The 25,885-nt window shown below is 44.1% G+C and overlaps 1 protein-coding gene across 2 annotated transcripts in view; it reads right to left on the bottom strand.

Moving 5' to 3' along the window:
• Positions 1-25,885, bottom strand: part of sdk1a (sidekick cell adhesion molecule 1a) — a 505,919-nt gene that overhangs the window by 253,910 nt on the left and 226,124 nt on the right. For both annotated transcript variants that reach the window (XM_078417620.1, XM_078417621.1), the window contains one exon: positions 5,529-5,662. In XM_078417620.1, the coding sequence (XP_078273746.1) occupies positions 5,529-5,662 (134 nt within the window). The remainder of the gene's footprint in view (positions 1-5,528; positions 5,663-25,885) is intronic.

Raw genomic sequence — 25,885 nt, 5'->3', positions numbered from 1 at the left:
AATCTGCACAGCAAAGTAGCTATCAGTTTACTCATCAGGTCTCTGATAATTAGCACCAGATCTCCCGAGAGCTCCCCTTTGATCCCTATTCCTTGCTACACGTTACAAAATATTATAAAATATTCATATAACAATATGTTTCCAGACAGACGTTCCATCTCAGCATCTGCTTATTTTATTGAATAGTGCATTAGTAAAAAATTTACTGTCTTTCCCTTGCAGCAATCATTTTGCAGAATATATCCATAATCAGCAGCAGTCAAATCCAAAGTATTTCTTTCCAATGACTTAAATATTAAGTTAGCCCATTCTAAATTCAACTGCAAATATCCCAAATTAAACATCGCACAGTCATAACTGCAACTTCTTTCTGTTTTTTAAAGCCAAGCATTTTGGAAGTTAACACTTGATAGTGACAATGTAGGGCTCCGTAGCATATTGAGAATAATAGCTCAGCCAAAAATACTAAATTCACAACTTGTCAGATGAATTAAGCAATGTAAAATTAATAACTGAATGGTTTATAGATGAATATTTTAAAAACATTCAGACCTCTACATGTCCACATTTTAATTTATTAGAACAGCCCATCAACTAAACTGGGAACTGAACATTTCATATCTCTTCCAAGAAAGAAATAATGCATTTTTCTTTGAAATGGTAACTATTTTATTGGTTACTATTCAGTTCTCCCAAAGATAACAAGGAAATCAATAAGAAATGAGAGGAAGACTGCAATTTACAAAAACGTTGACTTACAGCAGTTTAGTAAGTCATGCTGGGGCTTTAAAACACCTCAATGCATTGTGCCCAAGACGAAAATGGGAGGAAAGAAAATTAATCTAATTGCATCCTTCAAAGTTATTGAGGTGTGGTACCCATTGGTCCAGTTGTAATACCCTGGACTAGTTGTCCAGCAAGAAAAATACAATATCAATTATCAAAGAAAAAAACTAAGGTAACAAAAACTGCTTAAAATGTATTCTAGCACATTTTCAATTTTAGTATTTTAAAAGCTAATGGATTAATGTTGTGATTTTTACAGAGGAAAAATCACAACATTAGCGACTTCAGAAAGTGAGGCAGTATAAACACCGCAATATACATTGATGGCACTGAAGCAGAAATGGTTGAAAAGTTCAAGATTTTAGGAATAAATATTCACCACATTTTCTCCTAGACCAGCCACATTGAAGCTATGGCTAAGAAAGTCAAGTCAAGTCAAGTCAATTTTATTAGTATAGCACATTTAAAAACAACCCACGTTGACCAAAGTGCTGCACATCTGATTAGGAAAAAAAAAAAAGAAACATACAGTGGCAGGCAGCCAAACACAACGGCGCGGCCATCTTGAACAAAATGTTTAACTAAAGCAGAATGGTGTCCCGCGGCCGCGCCGCACCGGGCGATGGAAGGCCCCGTGGCCGAGCCGCACCGGGCGCTGTTCAGTCCCGCGGCCGCGAGCACACAATGTCTCTACTTCCTGAAAGGCTTAGGAAGTTCAGTATGTCCCCAACAATCCTCAGCAACTTCTACAGGTGCGCCTGAGAAAGCATTTTATCAGGATGCATCACAGTATGGTTTGGTAACAGCTCCATCCAAGACGGCAAGAAATTGCAGTTGTGGACGTAGCCCTGACCATCACTCACACCAACTTCCCTTCCATTGACTCCATCAATATTTCACGCTGCCTTGGCAAGGCCACCACCATAATCAAGGACCAGTCTCTCCCATTAGGCAAGAGGTACAGAAGTTTGAAAACGGACACCTTCAGATTCAGGAACAATTTCTTCCTAACTGTTATCAGGCAACTGAACCATGCTCTCACCAGCTAGAGTGCGATCCTGACCTCCCATCTCCCTCATTGGAGACCTTTGAACGATCTTTAATCGTACTTTATCTTGCACAAAATAATGTCCCCTTTATCCTTTATCTGTTCATTGTCGACGGCTTGATTGAAAGGACCTGGTCTCGGACAGGGTGGTCTGCAGCACTGGGGTTCCGCAGAGAACACTGCTAGCTCCATTCTTGTTCACCCTGTACACTGCGGACTTCAGGCACAGCTCTGCAGACTCCTATCTACAGAAGTTCTCTGACGACTCTGCCATTGTCGGCCTCATCATGGGCGACGAGGACAGGGCGTACAGAGAACTGATCAAGGAGTTTGTGGACTGGTGCCAGCGGAACTGCCTCCAGATCAACGCGGGGAAAACCAGGGAGATGGTGGTAAATTTCCGCAGGCACAGCCAGGTCCCCCCGACACCGGTGAACATCCAGGGAATGGACATCGAGAGGGTGGATTCTTATAAGTACCTGGGTGTCTACCTCAACAATAAACTGGACTGGACTGAAAACACCGATGTGCTATGCAGAAAGGGCCAGAGCAGACTTTATCTGCTAAGGAGACTCAGGTCCTTTGGAGTGCAGGGGGCACTCCTAAGGACCTTCTACAAAACAGTGGTTGCATCGGCCACTTTCTATGGAGTGGTCTGCTGGAGCAGCAGCATCTCAGCGGCGGAAGGGAAGAAACTCGACAAGCTGGTCAGGAAGGCCAGTCCTGGGTTGCCCCCTCGACCCAGTGCAGGTGGTGGGAGAGAGGAGGATGATGGCAAAGCTAACATTGCTGCTAGACAACGACTCCCACCCCATGCAGGACACTGTCACTGCACTGAGTAGCTCCTTCAGTGACAGACTCCTCACCCCAAGTGCGTGAAGGAGAGATATAGGAGGTCCTTCCTTCCCGCTGCTGTGAGACTGCACAACCAGCACTGCTCCCTGCAGACGAGTCAACAATAACAGCTAAGAACACACAGAAAACTGATGACAATTTATGTATCTTTTATTTATAATGAATGATCTCTTGCTATCCACTTTGCTGCTGTAACACTGTAAATTTCGCCGGTGTGGGACGAATAAAGGAATATATTAATCTAAAGACTATCCAGTCTTTTTTTTGACTGGAGACCACACAACAAAAGCTTTTCACTGTACCTCAGTACACGTGGCAATAATAAACTAAACTAAAGTAGCCCATACAAGTCATATAGGTAGAATAAGATAGAAATGAGATTAACAATCACACTGATGCCAACTGCAAACCTATTTAAGCATTATAATTTTCATCAAAGAGCAATGTGATTGTGAAAGTAGGGCACATATTTAATCTAAATACATATGCCATTCTTAATGATTGAATGTCGATAGAATTGTGCATGGTGATTTTAATGAGAGCAATTAATTTAAACAAATTGACTAGATTCCCAAAATAAACCAGATTGCGGTGCAAGATCCAGTTTGCCTGTCTTAGAATTCAAATTTGAAACCGTTTAACACATAGATGCATGCCATGATTGCTCACATTTTGTAAGCCTGACGTCAACCAATCAAGCAATTTGTCCATTCGCAGAGAAGAAAGGACAAAGCAAATAAATTGAATTAGCATTGAATTATAGTTTCGATGGCAGCCAGGAATGTTTACTTTTTGCAGTGGTTCAAATTGCCAACTCACATAGCATGAATTCAGTCTTCAAAAGGGAAAGGAGTGAGTTTCTTTCAGCCGCAGATATTGACTGATATTGAGTGAAATGAAGTTGAGAACTACTAGACCTCATTATAATGCCTTTGAGGTCAAAGGGGAAATATCACACATTATATTATTTTCACTGAAATGATCGGAAGCTTTTTTTTCAAAGCTTTTTGCTTTTCTCAAGAAGGATTACATGACTGCTGGTCGATGGAGGCAATTACGGGGTCATGATATTTGATTGTAAGAAGACTCTCATGGACTCAATGTACGAACTTGCCCTTCCCTAACCATCATTTTCATCTGTTCACCATCGCTCCAATCAGTTCAGTGAGTTGCGTTGAGGCTTAAAAATGCATCAACACTTGATGAACAGGGAATAAAAACTAATCTAACTACATCTTTAGAAACTATGCAGCTGTGATGGCCATTGGTAAAATTATTAAAGCAGTCCAGTTGCAATACAGTCCCACCTCTATGCCTAGCAAAACATTGGATAATATAATTTTTAAAAGATACACCATTTAAGATTCCCTGGGATTAATCTTTTGTTTTCTCGGAAAAGGATGAGAAAAGAAACTCCATCTGAATTTGCTCTCCCTTTTAACTAAATATTCGCTGAAGGTAAGCAAAATACAAAAAAATGCTGGAGGAACTCAGCAGGTCAGGCAGCATCTGTGAAGGGAATGGACTGGTGTCGCTTCGATTGGGACCCTTCTTCAGGCACCTTTTTTCTTTGTAACTGTAATGTAACTGTAATGTTGTAGCACTGATATTCTGCACTCTGGCATTGTTCTCTTTGCACTACCAGTTGTATCTGATTATACTCACGTATAGTACAATATGATTGAATAGGCAGCAGTTTTTCATTGTAGCTCGGTATAAGTACAATAATAAATCAAAACACGACAACAATAAATCGATACCAATCAGATTTTGAAACCACTGTACGTTTCCCCAATCAGCATACTTCCCAACATTTCATGATCCTCCTTACTCATTGGGCACTCACTGCAGGACATATCCTGTCTCCCTATTCCTGTCCCTGGTCCTATCCCAAACACTCCAAACTTCCTACAACACTTGGGACTACCTACCAGGGGTTTGGTTCACATCCAATCCTACCATGAGCCACAACCTTACTGACTCCTACCTCTTCCTGAATGCTTTCTGAAGCAATCATTCCACACCGAAGCCCTCCTGCCCTCAGGCTACCAGTCACTTCAAGAGGTTCTGCAATTAAATTTTCCCAGGCACCTGGGAACTCTGTTCTTAGGAGTTTCCTGAGCTCACAACAACATTCCCACACACAACTTGCCTCCAGGCTAAAATACAAGCCAATAAGTATGCAGTGTTCAGTCAGCAATTAAAAAGAAAAACGGTATACATTGCATACTTGCTGATCACTCTCACACTCTGGTGTTAAGAACATAAACACACTTTATTACAGTGTGCCTTTAAAGCATTGCGTTATCGGCACTTACTTCAAATGTTCAGCCCTTTACACCTACCTTCACACATTGTATTTTCCAAAATCTGGAAACCTGCAGTTCAATATTGACATGACTATACTCCATTGTCCCAATGGTTTCCTAAAACTGTATCTGGCACCTCAGTTTGATCTACTTCCCTTAAAACCAAAGGAAGTTTTAATCACTGTTTTAAAAATCTTGTAAATTAACTTTGCTATGATGGATTATGGTCAAAACCTAAGCCAATAGCCACTTTTACACAAGCAGAAATCACCTGGAGATACAAGAAACTGCAGATGCTGGATCTTAAGCAAAACACAAAGGATTAGGTAGCATCAGTGGAGGGAATGGACAGATGACGTTTCAGGTCGGGACCCATTAGCCTGCAGAAGGGACCCGACCTCTAACGTCTTTTGCCCATTCCCCTCCACAGAACCTGCCTCACCCAACATACCTCACCTCTTCTTGTCACCCCAGACAATTTCTACTATTGATAAATAAAAGTGCAAGCCACTTATTATTTTTACACTTACTTGAAATTGTCAGGAAGATAAATGCACTTGTCTTGTTTTCCCCATTCTTTTCATTGACTGCTTGTACATAATATCTTCCTGCGTTGGCTCCAGCCACCGAAAGCAGTACCAGATGATGGTCAAGTGTTATTGCACTGTTGAAAAATATAAAAATATTAGCGTTAGCAATTTTTAAAAGATGAAATGATTTCTAAAAGATAAGTCAATTAAAATTCCCTTGGATTGATCTTTTTTTTTCTCTGCCTTTTCCCAGAAAACAACTCCATCTGAACTTCCTCTCCCTTTTAACCAAATAATCGCTGAAGATATGCAAAACACAAAGTGCTGGAGGAACTCAGTGGTATAATGCTGTAACACTTATATTCTGCACTTTGGTTGGTATTTTTATCTTTGCTCTACCTGAGCATTATTATCCTGCCGATCTTAATTATTTTTTGAATTTTCAAACACAGTTCCATTAGCTGGGAGGAAATAATGCTGGGAATGACTGAATGTTGAAAACTCCCTCAAACACCAGTTAGAAAAGAAAAACTTCTTGACTTTCATTGTTGTGAAGAAAAATGTAACAATGCTGCACCATTGCAATACACTTGAATCTAACTTTGTTTTCCGACTGCAGGTGACGATCGTCAGAACCACAGGTGAATACTGTTTTGTTTGGAACATGGCAAGAGACCCCTGCAAAATAGATGGATGACTCTACGGTTTCAATTCTCACCCAACAGACAGGATCTTCACCAACGCAGCATTCCATCATTGGAGTGGCAGTTTAGATTATGTTGTAATCAGTGCATGTATCAATCTTGCACAGACATGAGAGCTGCCAGCTGTCAAGAGGACTTAGCTGGCAGCATTCATGTCTGAAGAACATAAGGCCACATCCCACACAAACTTTGCATGGGTTTGTGTGTGTTACATCCATCCAGTTCCTACAGGTATATAAACATAGCACAAAAAGTAAGGAAATTTGTGTTTGGTAGATTATTTCTTTGTTGTAACAATGCTTCTTGGCAATAAATCTTATACCGTTGGAAAGCCTGTTTATTTCCCTTTTAAATGGTGCCACATTTGTAAGGAACATGCATTTGTGGGATGAGCAGCAGAGCTGAGTATGTGGGTTGCGCCCATGAAAAATCTGCCAAATCTTCTCTGCCAATGCCAAACAGCTTATTCTGCCATTGACTCTTGTTCGGTGTTGTTTGGTGGATTGGATGATTGAAGTCTGAAGAAACAAGACATATTGGCAATTTAACAATTTATTCATTTAATAAACAGGAGCCTCAGTAGCTTGTGGAAGAACCATACACAGCCTGGCACCTCCTCCTCATGCTGGTCACCAACCTGGTCACACACTGTTGTGGGATGGCATCCCATTCTTCAACCAGCATTTGTCGCAAGTCAGCCAACGTGGTTGTGTTGGTCACTCTGGCACGAACAGCACGCCCAAGCTGATCCCACAAGTGTTCAATGGGGTTGAGGTCAGGACTGCTGGCAGGCCATTCCATCCTCTCCACTCCCAAATTCTGGAGGTAGTCTCTGAGAAACCCTGCTCTGTGGGGGCGAGCATTGTCATCTTGGAGGATAGAGTTCGGTCCCAGACTGTGGAGATATGGGATTGCCACTGGTTGCAGAATCTCATCTCGATATCTCTCTGCATTGAGATTGCCTCCAATGATGACAAGCCTTGTTTTTCCAGTGAGGGAGATGCCGCCCCACACCATCACACTGCCTCCACCAAAAGATGTTACTCTATCAGTGCAGCAATCAGCATAGCGTTCTCCGCGTCTTCTCCACACTTTGACCCTATGATCCAACTGCCGTAGGCAGAATCTGGACTCATCGCTGAACATAACGTTCCTCCACATGTTCAGGTTCCAGTGCATGTGTTGCCGACACCAGTGCAAACGGGCCTGACGGTGAAGGGCAGTCATGGCAGGCCTCCTGGCAGCCCTATGAGACCGGAGATCGGCTGCGTGCAGTCTGTTCCGAATTGTCTGGGCAGAGAGCCGTCGGCCATATCGTCCTGCAAACCTTGACTGCAAATCTGTAGAAGACAGCCTACGGTTCCTAAGTGCTGACAGGGTGAGGAAATGGTCTTCTTCGGGTGTCATCTTCTTGGGACGCCCACTTCATGGCCTGTCTCTGACATCCCCCGTTATATGGAACTTGGCCTTCACTTTGGAGATGGTACTAGGGCTTACTCCAAATAATGCCGCAACTTGGTTTTGCGGAATACCAGCTTGAAGTTGCCCTATCGCTCGGGCCCTACCCAGATCAGTCAAACGTGGCATGCCGATTCTTGGAGCAGACACCTACTGACCACTGTAGCAGGGCCCATGCTCACAGATGCTGCAAATCAGGTGCCAATCAGGCACCTGATTGTCAGCACCTGGGGGTACCAGAAGCTCAAAACAAGAGTCAATAGCAACAGCAGAATAAGCTGTTTGGCATTGGCAGAGAAGATTTGGCAAATTTTTCATGGGCGCAACCCATATACTCAGCTCTGCTGCTCATCCCACAAATGCATGTTCCTTACAAATGTGGCACCATTTAAAAGGGAAATAAACAGGCTTTCCAACGGTATAAGATTTATTGCCAAGAAGCATTGTTACAACAAAGAAATAATCTACCAAACACAAATTTCCTTACTTTTTGTGCTATGTTTAGTTGCGAGCTATAATCAAGCTCCCAACTGATCCAATTGTAGTTTTGTTTATATCTGAATTAAAACATGGCAGGAACCATGTTCCAAATAAATTGGAGCATACTCGCCATCCAAGCTCAAGGCACCACCTTGAATACTTTTTGGACCATCTCTCTAGAATTTAGAACATAGAAGAGCACAGGAACAGGTCTTATAGCTCACCTTGTCTGTGCCAAACATGATGCCAAATTAAACTGATCACTTCTGCCTGCATACGTGCTGTAGCTTCCCAACTCAAATACCACCTCTCTACCAATAACCTGTATGAAACTTTCCAATCCGGATTCCGCTCAAACCACTGTACTGAAACTGCGCTCCTCAAAATCACAAACGACATTCTCCTCTCCTCCGACGCTGGCAACCTCAACATCCTCATCCTACTTGACCTCAGCGCCGCCTTTGACACCATAAATCACTCCATTCTCCTCACCCGACTTGAAACCTCCCTTAACATCACCGGCACAGCCCTATCCTGGTTCAAATCTTAACTCTCTGACAGACACCAGTTCATCTCCATTAACAATTGTAAATCCCCCACCGCTCCCCTCCCCCAAGGTGTCCCCCAAGGCTCAGTCCTTGGCCCCCTCCTCTTCATCCTCTACCTGTTCCCCCTTGGTCAATTAATCCGCCGTCATGGTCTCAACTTCCACTGCTTCGCCGATGATATCCAGCTCCTCATCTCCACCAAGTCAATCTCCCCCATCACACACTCTACACTGACAAACTGCATTACTGAAATAAAATCTTGGCTTCAATCAAACTTCCTCAAACTCAATTGCAACAAATCTGAAATCATCATCATTGGTCCAAAAACGCTCACCAAATCTACCCAAAACTTCATCCTCAACATTGATGGTCTCCCAGTATCCACCTCACCTCACATCCGGAATCTTGGAATCATCCTTGATCAAACCCTCTCCTTCGACAAACACATCAAACACATCACAAAGACAGCCTTCTTCCACCTCAAAAACATTGCCCGTCTCCGTCCATCCCTCTCCTCCACAGCTGCAGAAACCCTCATCCACGCCTTCATCACCTCCCGTCTGGACTACTGCAACAGCCTCCTCTATGGCGCACCCTCAAAAATCATCAATAAACTTCAATACATTCAAAACTCCGCTGCCCGTCTACTCACACACACCTCGATCCGTAACCATATCACCCCCGTCCTTTATAAACTCCACTGGCTCCCCATCCCCCAGAGAATCCAGTACAAAATCCTCCTCATAACCTACAAAGCCCTCCATAACCTGGCCCCATCCTACCTGACCGATCTCCTCCACAGGCACACTCCCACCTGCACCCTCCGCTCTGCCGCTGCCAATCTCCTATCCCCCCACATCCGGACTAAACTCAGATCCTGGGGGGACAGGGCTTTCTCCATCGCTGCTCCCACCCTATGGAACTCACTACCCCAAACCGTTAGAGACTCCCCCACACTCACCACATTCAAAACATCGCTGAAGTCTCACCTGTTCAGTACTGCCTTCAACCACTGAAGGTCACCTCACCTTCTGTCTCCTTTCTCTGTTCATTTATTTATTTACTTATTTATCTATTTATTCATTTCCCTATGTTCTCAAAATCTCTGTAAAGCGTCTTTGAGTATATGAAAAGCGCTATATAAATAAAATGTATTATTATTATTATTATTATTATATGGTCCATATCCCTCCATTCCTTGCATTATGAATAGGGTCTAAAAGCTTCTACCACCCCACCTCCCTCCATTTTTTGTATTGTCTGCAAAATAACTCACCAACCCATCTACATTTTTGTCCAAGTCATTTATATACATCACAAATGACAGAGGTCCCAGCACTGATCCCTGGAGAACACCACTGGTCACAGACTTCCAGCCAGAATAATACCCTCCCATCATTTCCCCTCTGTCTTCTATGAATAAACCAGTTCTAAAACCAATTTTAGAATTAGAGATCCTTATGTTGGATTCCTTGGAATTCAGAATCATAGTTTGATCTGTTCCTACTATTTTTCAAACATGATCCAAATTGAACTCTTGTTCCTATTAAAGGGAAAGCAAATCTGAACCTCCCAGCATCTTTTTGATCTATGCAAAGCACCACCTCCAAAATGAATTTGATATCATTTGGGATCAACTTTAACAGTTAAAATGTTTTTCAATCAATTATTGCCTTCAAAGGACCCCCCACAAGCTGTGAATCTCTCTTCAGCTGTGCACATTTCACCCATTCCTGTACTTATTGTTCAACACAGTAAATTTGATCTCATATGAGCTCATGAACAAAAAATATAACGTTCAAATATTAATTATTGGCGAAGATAGACACAAAATGCTGGAGTAACTCAGTGGCACAGGCAGCATCTCTGGAGAGCAGGAATGGGTGACATTTCGGGTTGAAACCCTTCCTCAGACTATTGGCATTGGATGTAACAGGAAAGGTTGAATCGAGAATGCCATCATCATTATGGGAATGTTTGGTCAAATCTCCAGTAACACAAAACGACGCTTACATGTTCATTAATTCACACTGGGATTTCCGTACATGACATTAAAAAATGCATTCCATTGAATTTCTAGGGGAGCATGAAAACATTGCAGAATTATTCATCAAGTACTAAGATAAGCACCTTGGATTTCAATGGAAGGAAAGCTAGATAGAGTGTAAGACTCCTTTTATTCATACACAATATGATCCATATCTGCCAGCATATACATCGATCTTATGTAATCTTATTTATACAACTATGTCTCTAATGGTCTTTGCTTTAAAGTTAGTGCTCTAAAATCATTCTGTCCTCTTCAGCACATCAATTCATGCCTATTTGATAACATTTTACTTTTATAACGGACTGTCATCCATATTATATATATTATAATAAAAAATTTAAACTACAGCTAGTTTAATCTTCTGTTGGTCTGATTGCAAAATATTGACTACAGCCAAGCCATTGATACTAAATTTTCAGGATGTCGAAGTGTACAGTGTAGTAAAGACAGATTGAGAACTGTCAAGAAAATCTTTGGCAATCAGAGGTTTTATTTGAATCAGATATTCCATTTAATCTTTTTTTACAGTGAGTTTTTATAAATCTATACAAGAAAATCAATATAAGCCCAGGAATGAAAAATCTGAAGTGAAATATAGATTGCAAACTAAAAATAGGGGAAACTTTCAACTCAGATTCAAGACCCCACGAGGAATGTTTGTTCAGGTACAATTAGACATCAGAAAATGATAGGTAAACCAAATAACAAATGGGGCAAGAGAACTACCCAACAAATCGGAACCTAAAAACAACCAGACTTTTTCCAAGCTCCTAAAATGCTATTATTCTTCCCAAGACATCAATGTGGAAACCATCATACAGCAGCTGTTTACAGATTAAATTGCTGAACCAGGAGGTTCAATGGAAAAATACTTTATTCTCAATGTTATGTGACTGAAAACTGTCTTCACCCAGAGTAACGACCATGCCAACATTTCCCAGGGTGACGAAGCCATTCCTCGCTAAGAACAGAACTGCGGGCTACATGGTCAGTCTATGTGTAACACTCCTTTCGGAGAACTGCAGAGGAAAATAGATCAAGTTGTCACAGGACTGCCAATCGATGCACATCATGTTTTACTAATCCAGGACCCACTGGACATTTGTCCACTAAGTTCCATAGTTACTGGAGAAATTATTGAGCAAAAGCCAAACAAATTATTTCCTCTTCTTCTCAAAGAGGTGGCTGAGAGATAGCAGATGTATGAATGAAATTTTCCAACATTCTCTCTATTCTGGAATAATGCCAGCAGATTGGAATGAAGTAAGGCCACATGGGAGTGAGGGCAATATATTATTCTACTGGTCCAAGGATAGAAGACAGAATGGGACTAAAAATCCATTTTCAGGTTGGCAAATGTTATGAATGAATTTTACCCACTCAACAAGCACAAGATCAACCTGTCCATGGTGCACCACACTCTCTTCTGTCAATGAAGTGACAAATTGCTGGAAAACTACTTCCCATTTTTCAGGAGCTACTTCTTGGTGAAATTGGTGATGAAGTTGACCATTGCCTTCAATGTATTGGAGCAGTCTTTGGTTGGTGAAGAGCATGACAAGAGGAACAGCTGAATAGACAAAATACACTGTGGTTTTAGCTCTCACCCAAAAGACTAGATCTTCAACAGCACAGCATTCTGTCATTGGCAGTTAAGATTTTGTTATAATCATTGCATACATTAATCTTACATAGACATGAGAACAGCCAACCGTCAAGAGAACCCAACTGGCAGCATTCATGCCTGAAGAAGAACATACACCCACAACCTTTGCATGGGTTTGTGCATGTTACATGCGCCCAGTGGGGCAGCATTGTGGTGCAGCGGTAGAGTTGCTGCCTTACAGCGCCAGATACCCGGGCTCAATCCGGACTACCGGTGCTTGATTGTACAGAGTTTGTACGTTCTCCCCGTGACCTGCGTGGGTTTTCCCCGGTTTCCTCCCACACTCCAAAGACATACAGGTTTGTAGGTTAATTGGCTTGGTATAATTGTAAATTGTCCTTAGTGTGTAGGATAGTGTTAACGTGTGGGGATCGCTGGTCGGCGTGGACTTGGTGGGCCGAAGGGCCTGTTTCCACTCTGTATTTCTAAACCAAAGTTCCGAGAGGTATTTAGAAACAAGGAACTTCAGACTCTGGTTTACCAAAGAAAGACTCAAAATGCTGGAGTAACTCAGCGGATAGGCAGTATCCCCTGCTGCCTAACTTGCTGAGTTACTCCAGAATTTTGTATCTTTCGTGCAGGTATATAGTTAGGGTTGTACAGCGTACAATCAGACTCTCCATTAGACAACTGAACTGCAGCAACACATTGACAAAAGTGCAGAACATTTCTTAAACTGAATCTTCCACTGGGATAAATTAAGTTTAAAAAAATTCTCTGCATAAATGGTTCCAATTTTCTCAATAAGTAAAAAGCGTGCCTGTTGATGTCGAGTGTGATCTTTACAAGATGTATGAATTCTTCTGTTTTAGGTCCAATTGTAGATGGCATAAGCTCGGAGCCTTGCACATCAAACAAACATCAGCATGCACAGTACATAGCCGCCTTAGAATTACTAGGTTAACATTAGCATGGAAATTGAGCTGCTTGACATTATTTGTGTGTTTGTCATCGTGACTGAAGGTAGAGTCACAATTTATAGGTACAATTAACAGCAAACCTTTCCACTGGACACAAAGTACAGAAATACAGCGGCAATAAACACGAAAGCTTCAACTTTAAATGCAATGGCGACTACATTTCCAAAGCAGTCTCAGCCAAGGAAAAACATAATGTTATATTCACACCTTAAAATCTATTGATCAAACATTTATAATCAGTTTTAAAAATACATTCATTTATTTTATAAGAATATAGAAGCAAGGATAATGGCATCAATGTTTAACAGCCATCTAAATAATGAACAATATGAGGAAAGGGGTCAGTAGGTAGTGGTGAGGGAGTGGGCAAAGGAGAGAGGGAGGCAGCTTATGGCTTTACTCGAAAGACAGGCAGCAAGCAAGGAAGGAAGAACATTTGCCATCTTTGCCAGGTCGAGGCACTATGCAACTCTAGTCTCACAACAACATGAAGGGTCTCAACGCCCTCTGCTCTCAATCATAATAGATCTCACAACTCTCAACCTCTAACTTCTACCAGCAACCAGCTCCTGGTCACTATGCCATCAATCTGCATCTGATCCACATTCATAGCCAAGTATTGCACAGCAGCCAGCAAGCTGCCTCATGGTCACAACTGGCTCCCCACAATACAATTATAATCTGCAGCTTGTCCCGTGATTGGAAGCAAACTCATTATAACATACTGAAGATCAGACCACCCAACATTTGATTTTACAATTTCATAATTTTGATGTCCAAAATTCAGAATTTTACATCAAAATTCATAATATGGTGCATAATGCAACTTTTCAGCAAAAAAGAAGTATGCACGGCAAATGCGCATACGCTTTGCGCTGCATTCATGTGTGAAAAACGACTATTATTTCCAACAGTCTGTAGTTCTTGGACTACATGCATCATGAGTATATTCTGTTATTTATAGAAAGGTTATTGAACAGAGATACTTTTTGCAACACAAAGAAAAAATTGTTTGTTTTGTTTTTTCTATTTTGCTTTTTCCTTACACAAATCCAATTCTTTTGGTATTGAATAAAAGAACAATGGTCATAAAATGTATGACTAAGTTATGACGAAAGAGTTGATATATGCGACTCGACTAAGCACATTAATTGATAATCAGCCCAAAAAGGTAGTAATTGGCTTTTCTGCTGTGTTTTATATTTTAACCCCGTCTTAATTAATTAATATAGTTATATAATCTTGCACTTAAATGTAATATTTACTCATTACAGTTGCACCACTGATTTTCTGGCACTCTTGGTTCTTTGCTCGTTTATCCAGCAAAGCTTTGCTCGTTTATCCAGCCAGTCAAGGAAGATGGCTATGGGGATAGATGTGCTGGTTCCAGCTGGGCTGGAGTTCCAGAGCCCCGCCGCAGGTTGCAAATTCAACCCACAAATCGGCCATGGAAGTCCCGATGAGGTCGAGATTGGCTGCCTTGCCCAGCTTAGGTGCTACATTTTCGGGGAGACTTCCAGGGCACGGGGGATTTCTCGCGGAACCCCTAGCGGTCAAATTGACAAATTGGCCATGGAAGTCCCGATGAGGTCGAGATTGGCTGCCTTGCCCAGCCTAGGTGCCACATTTTTGGGGAGACTTCCAGGGTGCGGGGGATTTCTCGCGGAACCCCTAGCGACCTCTAGCGGCTGAATTGACAAATTGCAATTACCGACTGTTTTGCGGAAAAATATGAGGCAAAATCGGAATGGCGGAACTGAAATAAGAAAGCGGAAACTTTCTGCCAAATTCGGAAGAGTTGGGAGGGATGGGAGATAAACACACAGTGCTGGAGTAGCTCAGTGGGTCAGGCAGCATCTCTGGAGAAAAAAGATGGGCGATGCTTCAGGTCGGGATCCTTCTTCAGACTAATGTCAAAGTCAAAAGAATTGTTGATCAAAGCAGGCTCTTACTTATACTGGAAGGAAGGTCAATGCTGACACAACTGAAGAAGGTTGGGTTGAGGGAACTCCTGAAGGGAAGTCTCTATAATAATTGATCTCCAACAACTACATTTTTTTCCCTGAGCTATGACTCTAGCCACTGAAGTCATTTAGCCGTGCTGCCAGATGACCTGTTCCTGGACACCACACCTGACGGCAAGTTCTTTCACACCCACCTCACCACAGGTATTCAGCTCTTTGATCCATACCTGGACCAATGCCACTGTGAGGTCTGGAACTGGGAAATCCAAATGAATCTGAAACTGGGCACCAACAAGCAAATTACTAGTAAACAAACGATGCTTGACAGCGGCAATGGCATGTCAACGGCATCTTCTGTCATTTGACTAATTGCGCAGACATAACCTGGATTGAATTTGTCCTGCTTTTTGTAGACAGGAATTCTCTCGGCAATTTTCCAGTTGTGTACTTGCCAGTGTTATGACTGTCCTGGAATAGCACGGCTGGAGCTGTGGCTTATTTGGTGGCACAAGTTCTCAGTACTATAGTGAGGATGTTGTCTGATCCTATAATCTGCATACTCTGCCTGGGTAGATGCAGAGCAAGTTTTCTGATAGTGATGCGGATTTCATTCCAAAAGAGACTCATGTGCAACTCTGTCAGACTATTTCTTCAGAAATCCTGGGCCTTGAATCCCAAATCCCTTCTACTTAATTTACGAGAGAGCTAATGTTCAAAGGCCGGATTGCATAGCCCTGAGAGTAGATTTATGTGGAGTAGACTGCATAGATATAACTGAGAAGGCTGAGGGAAACAGATTTATTTATGTACTTGATTAGTTTTTCTTTCCAATTTTTTTTAGCAGCATCACAAGAGATGCCGCAGTATAATAAAATCAGCATTCACTTGACTCACCAGGTCCAGTAAAGCAGTACGACTCTTACAAGGATGCCATTTGCTAATATTTATTAGAACTCATTGTTCATCTTGTAGAGCACTGTAAATAGTATTAATTTTGTACATTTGATAGAGTTGATTGAATAGAATTAAAGATTCGGACTACAAAATTGTCGATAAAACAACTTTTATTTGCAGCTACAGGCCTGTATTTTCATCTGAATTACACATTTTGACTGCTGAAGAGGTTAGCTACTAAGCACAGAGGTGAGTGGGATGTATCCGCGTGCACCTTTAGCCTGAAATGGACAATCCAGCAGATTAGTTCAGGACAAAATAAAAGTGCTTGCACCTCTGAAAGGTTTTAGATTCTTTAAATATGCAACGAGGAGATCACTTTTGTATTTAAGATTGACATGGCCTGAGGCAGCCTGTGTTAGCTGCACCAAGGCTAAGTTATCATGGAACCACATGTCAATTTAAGTTTTAAAAATAAAATCACGTGTAAGTGGAAATGAATTCAGGTGGGAAAAGTCATATATCTCCAAGAAAGGACACATTGGACAATTTGGGGGGGAACTTGCAAGTGGTGGCGTTCCTGTGCGTCCAAAGTCCTTTGTGGTAGATGTTGTGAGTTTTGGTGGTGCTATTGGAGTAGCCTAGCCAAGTGATTGCAGTTAATTTTGTGCCATGTACCCACTGCAGCCGCATGATGAAATGTTCTCTGTGCGCCTGGATGAGGACTGCAGGAACTCTCTTGATACCATTGAGGGCATCAGCGGAGAGAATGAATGTTTAAAGTGGTGGTTGGAATTAAGCAAGTGGTCCGCTGATTAGTGGCGAGGTCAACATAGAGAATATTGCCTCACACTCCCGAGTAGTGCTTCGTAGATGGTGCAAAGTCTTCGGGGTGTTAAGTGATGAGTCACTCACTGCAAATACTTAGCTTATCTGATTTTATAACCACAATGTTTATGTGACTGGACCTGTTGAGCTTCTGGTCAATGGTGATCCTCCAAGGTGGTGAGAGATAACATAACATAACATAACATAACAACACTTTATTGTCACTCGGCACAACACCGAGCGAAATTTCAGCAGTCACACAAAATACAGCAAAAAGAAAAGAACACAGGACACCCGACCCCAACACAAACATCCATCACAGTGACTCCAAACACCCCCTCACTGTGATGGAGGCAACAAAACTTCCCCTCTCTTCCCCCCGCACCCACGGACAGGCAGCTCGACCCCTACCGAGGCAAACGACACGCACAGCCCCCGCAAGGGGATGGAAGGCCCCCCGGCCGAGCCGCCCCGGGCACCGAAACGTCCCGCGGCCACACCGGGCGATGTTAAGTCCAACGGCCGAGCCGCACCGGGCACTGAAACGTCCCGCGGCCGAACAGCGCTGACGATGTTAAGTCCAGCGGCCAAGCCGCACCGGGCACTGAAACGTCCCGCGGCCACACCGGGCGATGTTAAGTCCAGCGGCCAAGCCGCACCGGGCATTGAAACGTCCCGCGGCCGAGCCGCACCGGGCACTGAAACGTCCCGCGGCCACACCGGGCACTGAAACGTCCCGCGGCCACACCGGGCGATGTTAAGTCCAGCGGCCAAGCCGCACCGGGCACTGAAACATCCCGCGGCCGAGCCGCACCGGGCACTGAAACGTCCCGCGGCCGCACCGGGCGATGTTAAGTCCAGCGGCCGAGCCGCACCGGGCACTGAAACGTCCCGCGGCCGAGCTGCGCCGGCAATGTTAAGGCCCGCAGCCGAGCCGCACCGGGCACTGAAACGTCCCGCAGCCGAGCTGCGCCGGCAATGTTAAGGCCCGCAGCCGAGCCGCGCCCCGGGGAAGAGACCTAATAAAATAAAGGTTTCCCCCCGCCCCACCCCCCCCCCCCCACCCCACCCCCCCACCCCACCCCACACCCCCACCACACCCCCACCACACACCCCCACCACACATACACAGCCAAAAACAGAAACAAAAACCATCCCAACACCGACACAAACAAAAAAAAAGAAAAAAAGACAACAGACTGCCAGAGAGCCGCAGCCGTTAGGCGCAGCCAACTCCTCCCATGGTCATCCCACTGAGGATTAAGGATAGGTGGGTAGACTCTCGCTTGTTGGAGAAAGTCATTTGGTACCTGACTGTTGTCTAGGTTTTGCTGCATGAACTGCATTTGCTGGAAAGTTGTGAATGGAAATAAAATATTGTGCAATCCTTAGCAAATAACCCACTTCTGACCTTATGATGGAAGCAAGGTCACCAATGCAGCAACCAAAGATGATTTGCAATGGTACACTACTCAAAGGAACCCCCTGGGCTGGCATGACTGACGCCCAGCAACCACAATCACTGTACAAATAGTGGAAGTTCATGACCTAATGCCATTACTGTCAGGGCCTTAAACCTTTAATGTTTTAAATGTGCCTTGTGCTGCTGCCCCCCTTCCCAGCACAACTCAAGTAGCCATCTGTAATTTTAATCTTTATTTTATGGCCAACAGCTTCGCAAAGCTGAGCTGAGACGTAATCCATCAAACATTAAACTGCCTTCAACTACTTGATGTTCACGACAGTCTGGACTAGAATTGCTGTTTTAAGATTAAATACATTTCCAAAAGTTATTTCAAATGTATGATAAATGTAATATTTCATTGCTAAGTATGAAATGAGAGTCAGATTATCAGCTTCACCACTGAAAACATAAAATTATATCATTGCCAATAATATGGTCTCCATTTTATTACAGGAGTTATGTGTTCATTTAATTTAAAACTCCCAATATAAAATACAACAATAATATGCCTGGAAAACTGACTAAATCCCAACGTTATACTTGCATTGCTCAATGAAAATTGTGCCTGATCAGCGTTGTGGTGCTATGCCTAGAAATTCAATTGCTTCTGAATAGCAGTGCTAATTTTGCCTTGTCTAAGTATCCAAGATAAAAGACATTATAGAGTGGGTGCAGAATATTCTGAGGGAACAACCAACGACAAGTGATAAACGGAGGTCCTTCTGTCAACCTTAGGAGCCAGGTGGAAATTAAAAAGATCTCAAAGGTACGAATCTCTAGATTGCTCTCAGCAGCATACTCTAGTCAGAGTAAAAGAGGAAGATCAAGCGGATTAATGTATGGCTGAACATTAATGACCCTCTTGTTGGAAATGCTTCTTAAATACATGATAGGTGCCAGTGATTTAAAAAATGACAAATATAAGACTGTAAAGGCATGCCAGACGACTGCAGAGAAGTCAGTTTAACCTTGGGAGTGGGAAAACTTTTAGAAAGCTTCGTTGGGAAAAATAAATCTATGAGGCACTTGGCAAAGTTTGAGTTTACAAAGGAGAGATAACACATATTTGTTAAATGTAAGTATGTGGTATTAAAGGGACCTACTTTTGCATAAATACTTGAAAGTGGCAGTGCATGTTGGTGCTTTAATGACTAATGTCCAGTGCTCTGATTATCATTATTATTAAGTACTGATGGTGCAGATCACAGCTTCCCATGCAACCTTGATGCACTGCAATTCGCTTTCCCTCGTGACAGATCCACGGTAGACCTTACACACATCTCTGGAACATACACTGGAAAAGGACCCGCATGGTCTCTAACAGGACCAGACTCAATTTAATGCAATAACCACACAGCAATCTGAGGTAGGTGTCAGCCATTACAGGAACACTCAAGTTCTAACAACTAAACATAGCACAAAAAATAAGAAAGTTTGTGTTTGGTAGATTATTTCTTTGTTGTAACAATGCTTCTTGGCAATAAATCTTATACCGTTGGAAAGCCTGTTTATTTCCCTTTTAAATGGTGCCACATTTGTAAGGAACATGCATTTGTGGGATGAGCAGCAGAGCTGAGTATGTGGGTTGCGCCCATGAAAAATCTGCCAAATCTTCTCTGCCAATGCCAAACAGCTTATTCTGCCATTGACTCTTGTTCGGTGTTGTTTGGTGGATTGGATGATTGAAGTCTGAAGAAACAAGACATATTGGCAATTTAACAATTTATTCATTTAATAAACAGGAGCCTCAGTAGCGTGTGGAAGAACCATACACAGCCACAACAGCCTGGCACCTCCTCCTCATGCTGGTCACCAGCCTGGTCACACACTGTTGTGGGATGGCATCCCTTTCTTCAACCAGCATTTGTCGCAAGTCAGCCAACGTGGTTGTGTTGGTCACTCTGGCACGAACAGCACGCCCAAGCTGATCCCACAAGTGTTCAATGGGGTTGAGGTCAGGACTGCTGGCAGGCCATTCCATCCTCTCCACTCCCAAATTCTGGAGGTAGTCTCTGAGAAACCCTGCTCTGTGGGGGCGAGCATTGTCATCTTGGAGGATAGAGTTCGGTCCCAGACTGTGGAGATATGGGATTGCCACTGGTTGCAGAATCTCATCTCGATATCTCTCTGCATTGAGATTGCCTCCAATGATGACAAGCCTCGTTTTTCCAGTGAGGGAGATGCCGCCCCACACCATCACACTGCCTCCACCAAAAGATGTTACTCTATCGGTGCAGCAATCAGCATAGAGCTCAAAACAAGAGTCAATAGCAACAGCAGAATAAGCTGTTTGGCATTGGCAGAGAAGATTTGGCAAATTTTTCATGGGCGCAACCCATATACTCAGCTCTGCTGCTCATCCCACAAATGCATGTTCCTTACAAATGTGGCACCATTTAAAAGGGAAATAAACAGGCTTTCCAACGGTATAAGATTTATTGCCAAGAAGCATTGTTACAACAAAGAAATAATCTACCAAACACAAATTTCCTTACTTTTTGTGCTATGTTTATAATCATCTCCTGCCAGACAGCAGTCGGCTCAGCCGGGACATGACGTTTTGCTGTTTAGCAGCAATATAACCCACTCTTTGTCTTTTCTCTTGCTGTTTGGGCAGGACCTCATGTTCCCGAGACTCTGCTTCTGCATGCTGCTGGTCCTCTGCCACCAGCTTTGGATTAAGCAGTGCTTTCTTTGTGATGACCGGCACCTCCAAAAAATTATAAACTAGATTTTCACATTTGGAAAATTTTATTCACTATTATACTTTTTAGTTATTAGTTTATGTATTTGGAAGTTGAATGGTCACTAAACCAAAACAGAAGAGGGTTGGAATATAGATGTAAAAGATTACTGATTTAAAAAAAAAGCTTAATATTTAATCGATATGCTGCACCTTTTTGTCTACAAATAAAACCGTGGAAAGGAGAACACTACCATGAAGTCTGCACTCCTCGATGATATACTGCAGGGCCGCACTGATTCACTTCTACCCCATTGCGGACTTTGGACTTTGTCTCGGGAGTTGATGCACTACAATGCTGAGAACTACATTCTGCACTTTGTATCTTCCCCGTTGCCCTGACCATTTTACTTGAGTTTGACTTGATTGTATTTATGGCATACCTGATCTTTTGGATAGCATGCAAAACAAAGCTTTTCACTGAACGTCAGTATATGTGACAGTAATAAATATAAAACAAAATCATTGTTAGTTTAAGCACACACAGTGAACTTTTGAATGAATTTTACAAGCTTCCAGACTGACTGGAATCTGCCCAATCAGGTTTTCCACTGTAAATAATGTTACTTTAAATAACAAGAAAGTCAATAAACTAAGACAACATTTTCTTTGTTGTACTGAGTCTGATTGCTGGTTGTACCTTTGAACTCCAATTTATGCCAGGAGCACAGAAAACAGTATTGCATGAAAGGTAATTTGCAGGTCTGTAGGGAAAAATAGAATGGGACTGTCCAGATTGCTGTATCAGGAAACAAGACACAAATGATTGTGCAAGTTGTCTCCCTCTGTGTCGTTACTTTTCTATGATTCCACAGATGGAAGCCATCATGCCTCTCTGAAATCAATGGCATTTTAATCAGAGTTCTACTTACTGTCATCTTGTCAGGAAGAAAAAAAGAGATCCCAGCCGGGAACAAACTGGTATTTTCTGTGAACAGAAAGCTGGAAGTAGACTGCTTGTTTCAGGGAGCAGACTGCTGCATTGCAGGAGTTTGTCATTGGTGGCATGTTTCTGGAGGCATTGATGGTAGTTCAATGATCTGTATGGTAGCAGACTTGCACCTCATTGTCCGCATGGTCCCAGCGGAGATTCACTGCTACTGTTATGCATAAATGTACTACCTTTTCTCAAGATGACTGCACCTTTCCCTGACTTTTAGGCGTCGCCCTTGCCTGTGCCCTACAGCTTGCTACCATATAGTGTAGAACATCATGTAGAGATAATACAAAGAAGTCAGCCTCTGCAGGAGAAGAGCTGCTCACAGTCATCCATCACAGATATCTATAATTACCTTAAGTGACAGTGAGCAACCTTCCACCAACCTGGCAGCAGACACCAACGTAGGACACAGCACTGTAATCGTAGAGCTAACAAACATTTCCTGGGTATACACTATTGGCAATTATTCAAGAATTTATGCCGACTTTCATTTCAAATAATAATTTGGCTATCTTTGTGATTTAAAAATACTTAGATGATAGGGTGAAGAAGATTGCAGGGAAAGAGGTGATTTTGGGAGGGAAAGGATTGAAGATAGTTGTTCATGAAGATGATCATGGGTGGCATCAGGACGGACGAGGATCAGGAAAGAGTCAGTTAGGTAATAGAGTAATGTAGCTAGTAGGGGCACTGTCTCATAGTGCCAGAGACAGCTTCAGTCATGACCTCATGTGCTGTCTGTGTGAAGTTTGTGTTGTGATATTGCTGGGACTACTTTGTGTATCCAAGAACTACTTTGTATGGCTGTGTATATAAGTGATTGGTGTGATTAGGCGGTCACTCTGGATCCAGGCGGCCTTGGAATAAACAGCCTGGAGTACAAGCTCCACCATGATAACATCTTAAACATGTGCACTCGTGGTCCGTCCAGAGTCACAACAAAGGTACAACAGGTACCGGACCACGAAGAACAACATGGTGGCAGCGGCTTGGTGTTTCGCCTAGGGAGGGAATGAAGCATGCCCGAGCAGAAAAGGTTAAAAAGAAGAAAAAAAAGAAGAAAAAGAAAAAAGCCCTGAAGGGAAACAAAACAAAAGAAAAGTTTCCAGCTCGGTACGGGACGTTTGGAGTGCATCCCGACAGGGTCAGTGTGAGTTGGTATAGTTACCTGCTCAGTAGTCGGCGCCGAGTTGCCGACGTGACGCTGCAAGCTGCTGGGGGCGGTGCGTGTAGGCCCACGTCGCGCCCCAGCACCTGTGTAGGCCCGAGATTAGAAGCCTGTGACTGCTTCGCGGGGAGAGACCGGGAGAGCCGACACACACGGAGATGTGCGGTGACCGGGGAAGACCGGGAGACCCGACACACACGGAGATGTGCGGTGACCGGGGAAGACCGACACCCATGGAGGTGTGCGGCAACAGGGGAAGACCGGGAGACCCGACACACACGGAGATGTGCGGTGACCGGGGAAGACCGGGAGACCCGACACACACGGAGATGTGCGGTGACCGGGGAAGACCGACACCCATGGAGGTGTGCGGCGACCGGTAAGACCGACACCCACGGAGGTGTGCGGCGACCGGGGGAGGCTGACACCCACGGAGGTGTGCGGCGACCGGGAGAGCCCTGGAGGAGACCGACACCCACGGAGGTGTGCGGCGACCGGGAGAGCCCTGGAGGAGACCGACACCCACGGAGGTGTGCGGCGACCGGGAGAGCCCTGGAGGAGACCGACACCTATGGAGGTGTGCGGCGACCGGAGGGGGTCGGCGACCGGAGGGACCGACCACCCGCGGAGGTGCAGCGGCCGGTAAGGCCGAGGCACTGCGTACTTACCCAGGCGCGTCGACCGTAGAGTCGGGACGGCCCTGGGCCCGAGGCAGCGGCAGCGCGTTCGAATTTGAGCGGCAGCTGCCGGGAGCGCCTGTGGGCGGAGCCGGGAAGCACATGTGGGCGGGGCCAGCGGCAGCGCGTTCGAAAAGTTGAATGGCAGCTGCCGGGAAGCACTTGTGGGCGGGGCCAGCGCACCGCGATTTACAGCAGTGCCAGCCCAGCAGTGCCAGCCCAGCAGTGGGAGCCCAGCAGTGCCAGCCCAGCAGTGGGAGCCCAGCAGTGCCAGCCCAGCAGTGGGAGCCCAGCAGTGCCAGCCCAGCAGTGGGAGCCCAGCAGTGCCAACCCAGCAGTGGGAGCCCAGCAGTGACAGCCCAGCAGAGGGAGCCCAGCAGTGGGAGCCCAGCAGTGGGAGCCCAGCAGTGGGAGCCCAGCAGTGGGAGCCCAGCAGTGGGAGCCCAGCAGTGCCAACCCAGCAGTGGGGCCCAGCAGTGGGAGCCCAGCAGTGCCAACCCAGTAGTGGGAGCCCAGCAGTGCCAGCCCAGCAGTGGGAGCCCAGCAGTGCCAACCCAGCAGTGGGAGCCCAGCAGTGCCAGCCCAGCAGTGGGAGGCCAGCAGTGGCAGGCAAATCATGGTGGTGGAGCATCTAGAGCCTACACTACGTTTGATCTACACAGCACGTCTTCTTGAGGGGAAGATATGGAACAAAATGAATATTTTGTGTTTAATGACCTGTGTAGTGATATGTGTAGTGAAAGCTTAATGTATTATATTTGATGTTTTTGTATAAATGTATATATCTGTGGAGTGACCACACGGAGTGAGTGACCACCCGGAGATGAGTGACCACCCGGAGATGAGTGAAATTCCGCAGAGGAGTGACCACCATGATGGCGAAAAAAGCAATTGTGTTTAATTGTGTTTAGTTGTGCTATTGGTTTTGTTTGCAAATAGCAATGGTGTTTTGGTTTTGTTTGTTAAATATATTTTAGCCCTCGAATGGTAAAGAAAACAATTTTATATAAGACAAGGGGGATGTTGTAATATATAAGACAAGGGGGATGTTGTGATATTGCTGGGACTACTTTGTGTATCCAAGAACTACTTTGTATGGCTGTGTATATAAGTGATGGGTGTGATTAGGCGGTCACTCTGGATGCAGGTGGCCACGGAATAAACAGCCTGGAGTTGAGCTCCAGCAATGTAACCTTTTACACACGTGTACTTGTGGTCTTTCCAGGGTCACTAAAGGTACAACAGGTACCGGACCACGAAGTACAACAGTTTGCACATTCTCTCTGTGACCATGTGGGTCTCCAATGGGTGCTCCTTTCCTCACAGATCCTAAAGACTTGCAGCTTGCAAGTTAATTTAGCCTTTGTAAATTGACCCTGATGTGCAGGTGAGTGACGGAATCTGGGGGGAGCTGATGAAAATGTGGGGAGAGTAAAAAGGGAGTTAACACAGAATTAGTTTAAGTGGGTAGTTGATGGTTGGCACAGACAGGGTAAGGACTAAGAACCTGTTTCCGCGCTATACCTTTCTCAGGTAACCTTAAAGCTTCAAAAATCCAATTGAAGGCATAGATCACGTGACAGAACAGATCTGATTGATGGACTAAAGCTACCTGCAATGCTGTGGCACATTGGAACTTCCATTCCACTTTTAGTTCTTCAAAGCTGCAGTTTGAGTCAATGGCATCTTTCTATTCCATGTATCAAAGGGATGGATATATTGTAGCGTTTTGAGGAATCAAATGACAGATGTCTTTAATGTCAGGAAGCTGCACAGAAGTCTTTCACAGTATTAGTAACAGATTTCTTCACACCATTTTGTAGAATCAAATGTGAAAGGTTTCTCCTTTGGC

This window comes from Rhinoraja longicauda, chromosome 21 (assembly GCF_053455715.1).
Source record: "Rhinoraja longicauda isolate Sanriku21f chromosome 21, sRhiLon1.1, whole genome shotgun sequence".
Taxonomy (NCBI): Eukaryota; Metazoa; Chordata; class Chondrichthyes; order Rajiformes; family Arhynchobatidae; genus Rhinoraja; species Rhinoraja longicauda.
The sequence above is the reverse complement of the archived record's forward strand: the minus strand, read 5'-3'. Positions and strand labels throughout refer to the sequence as shown.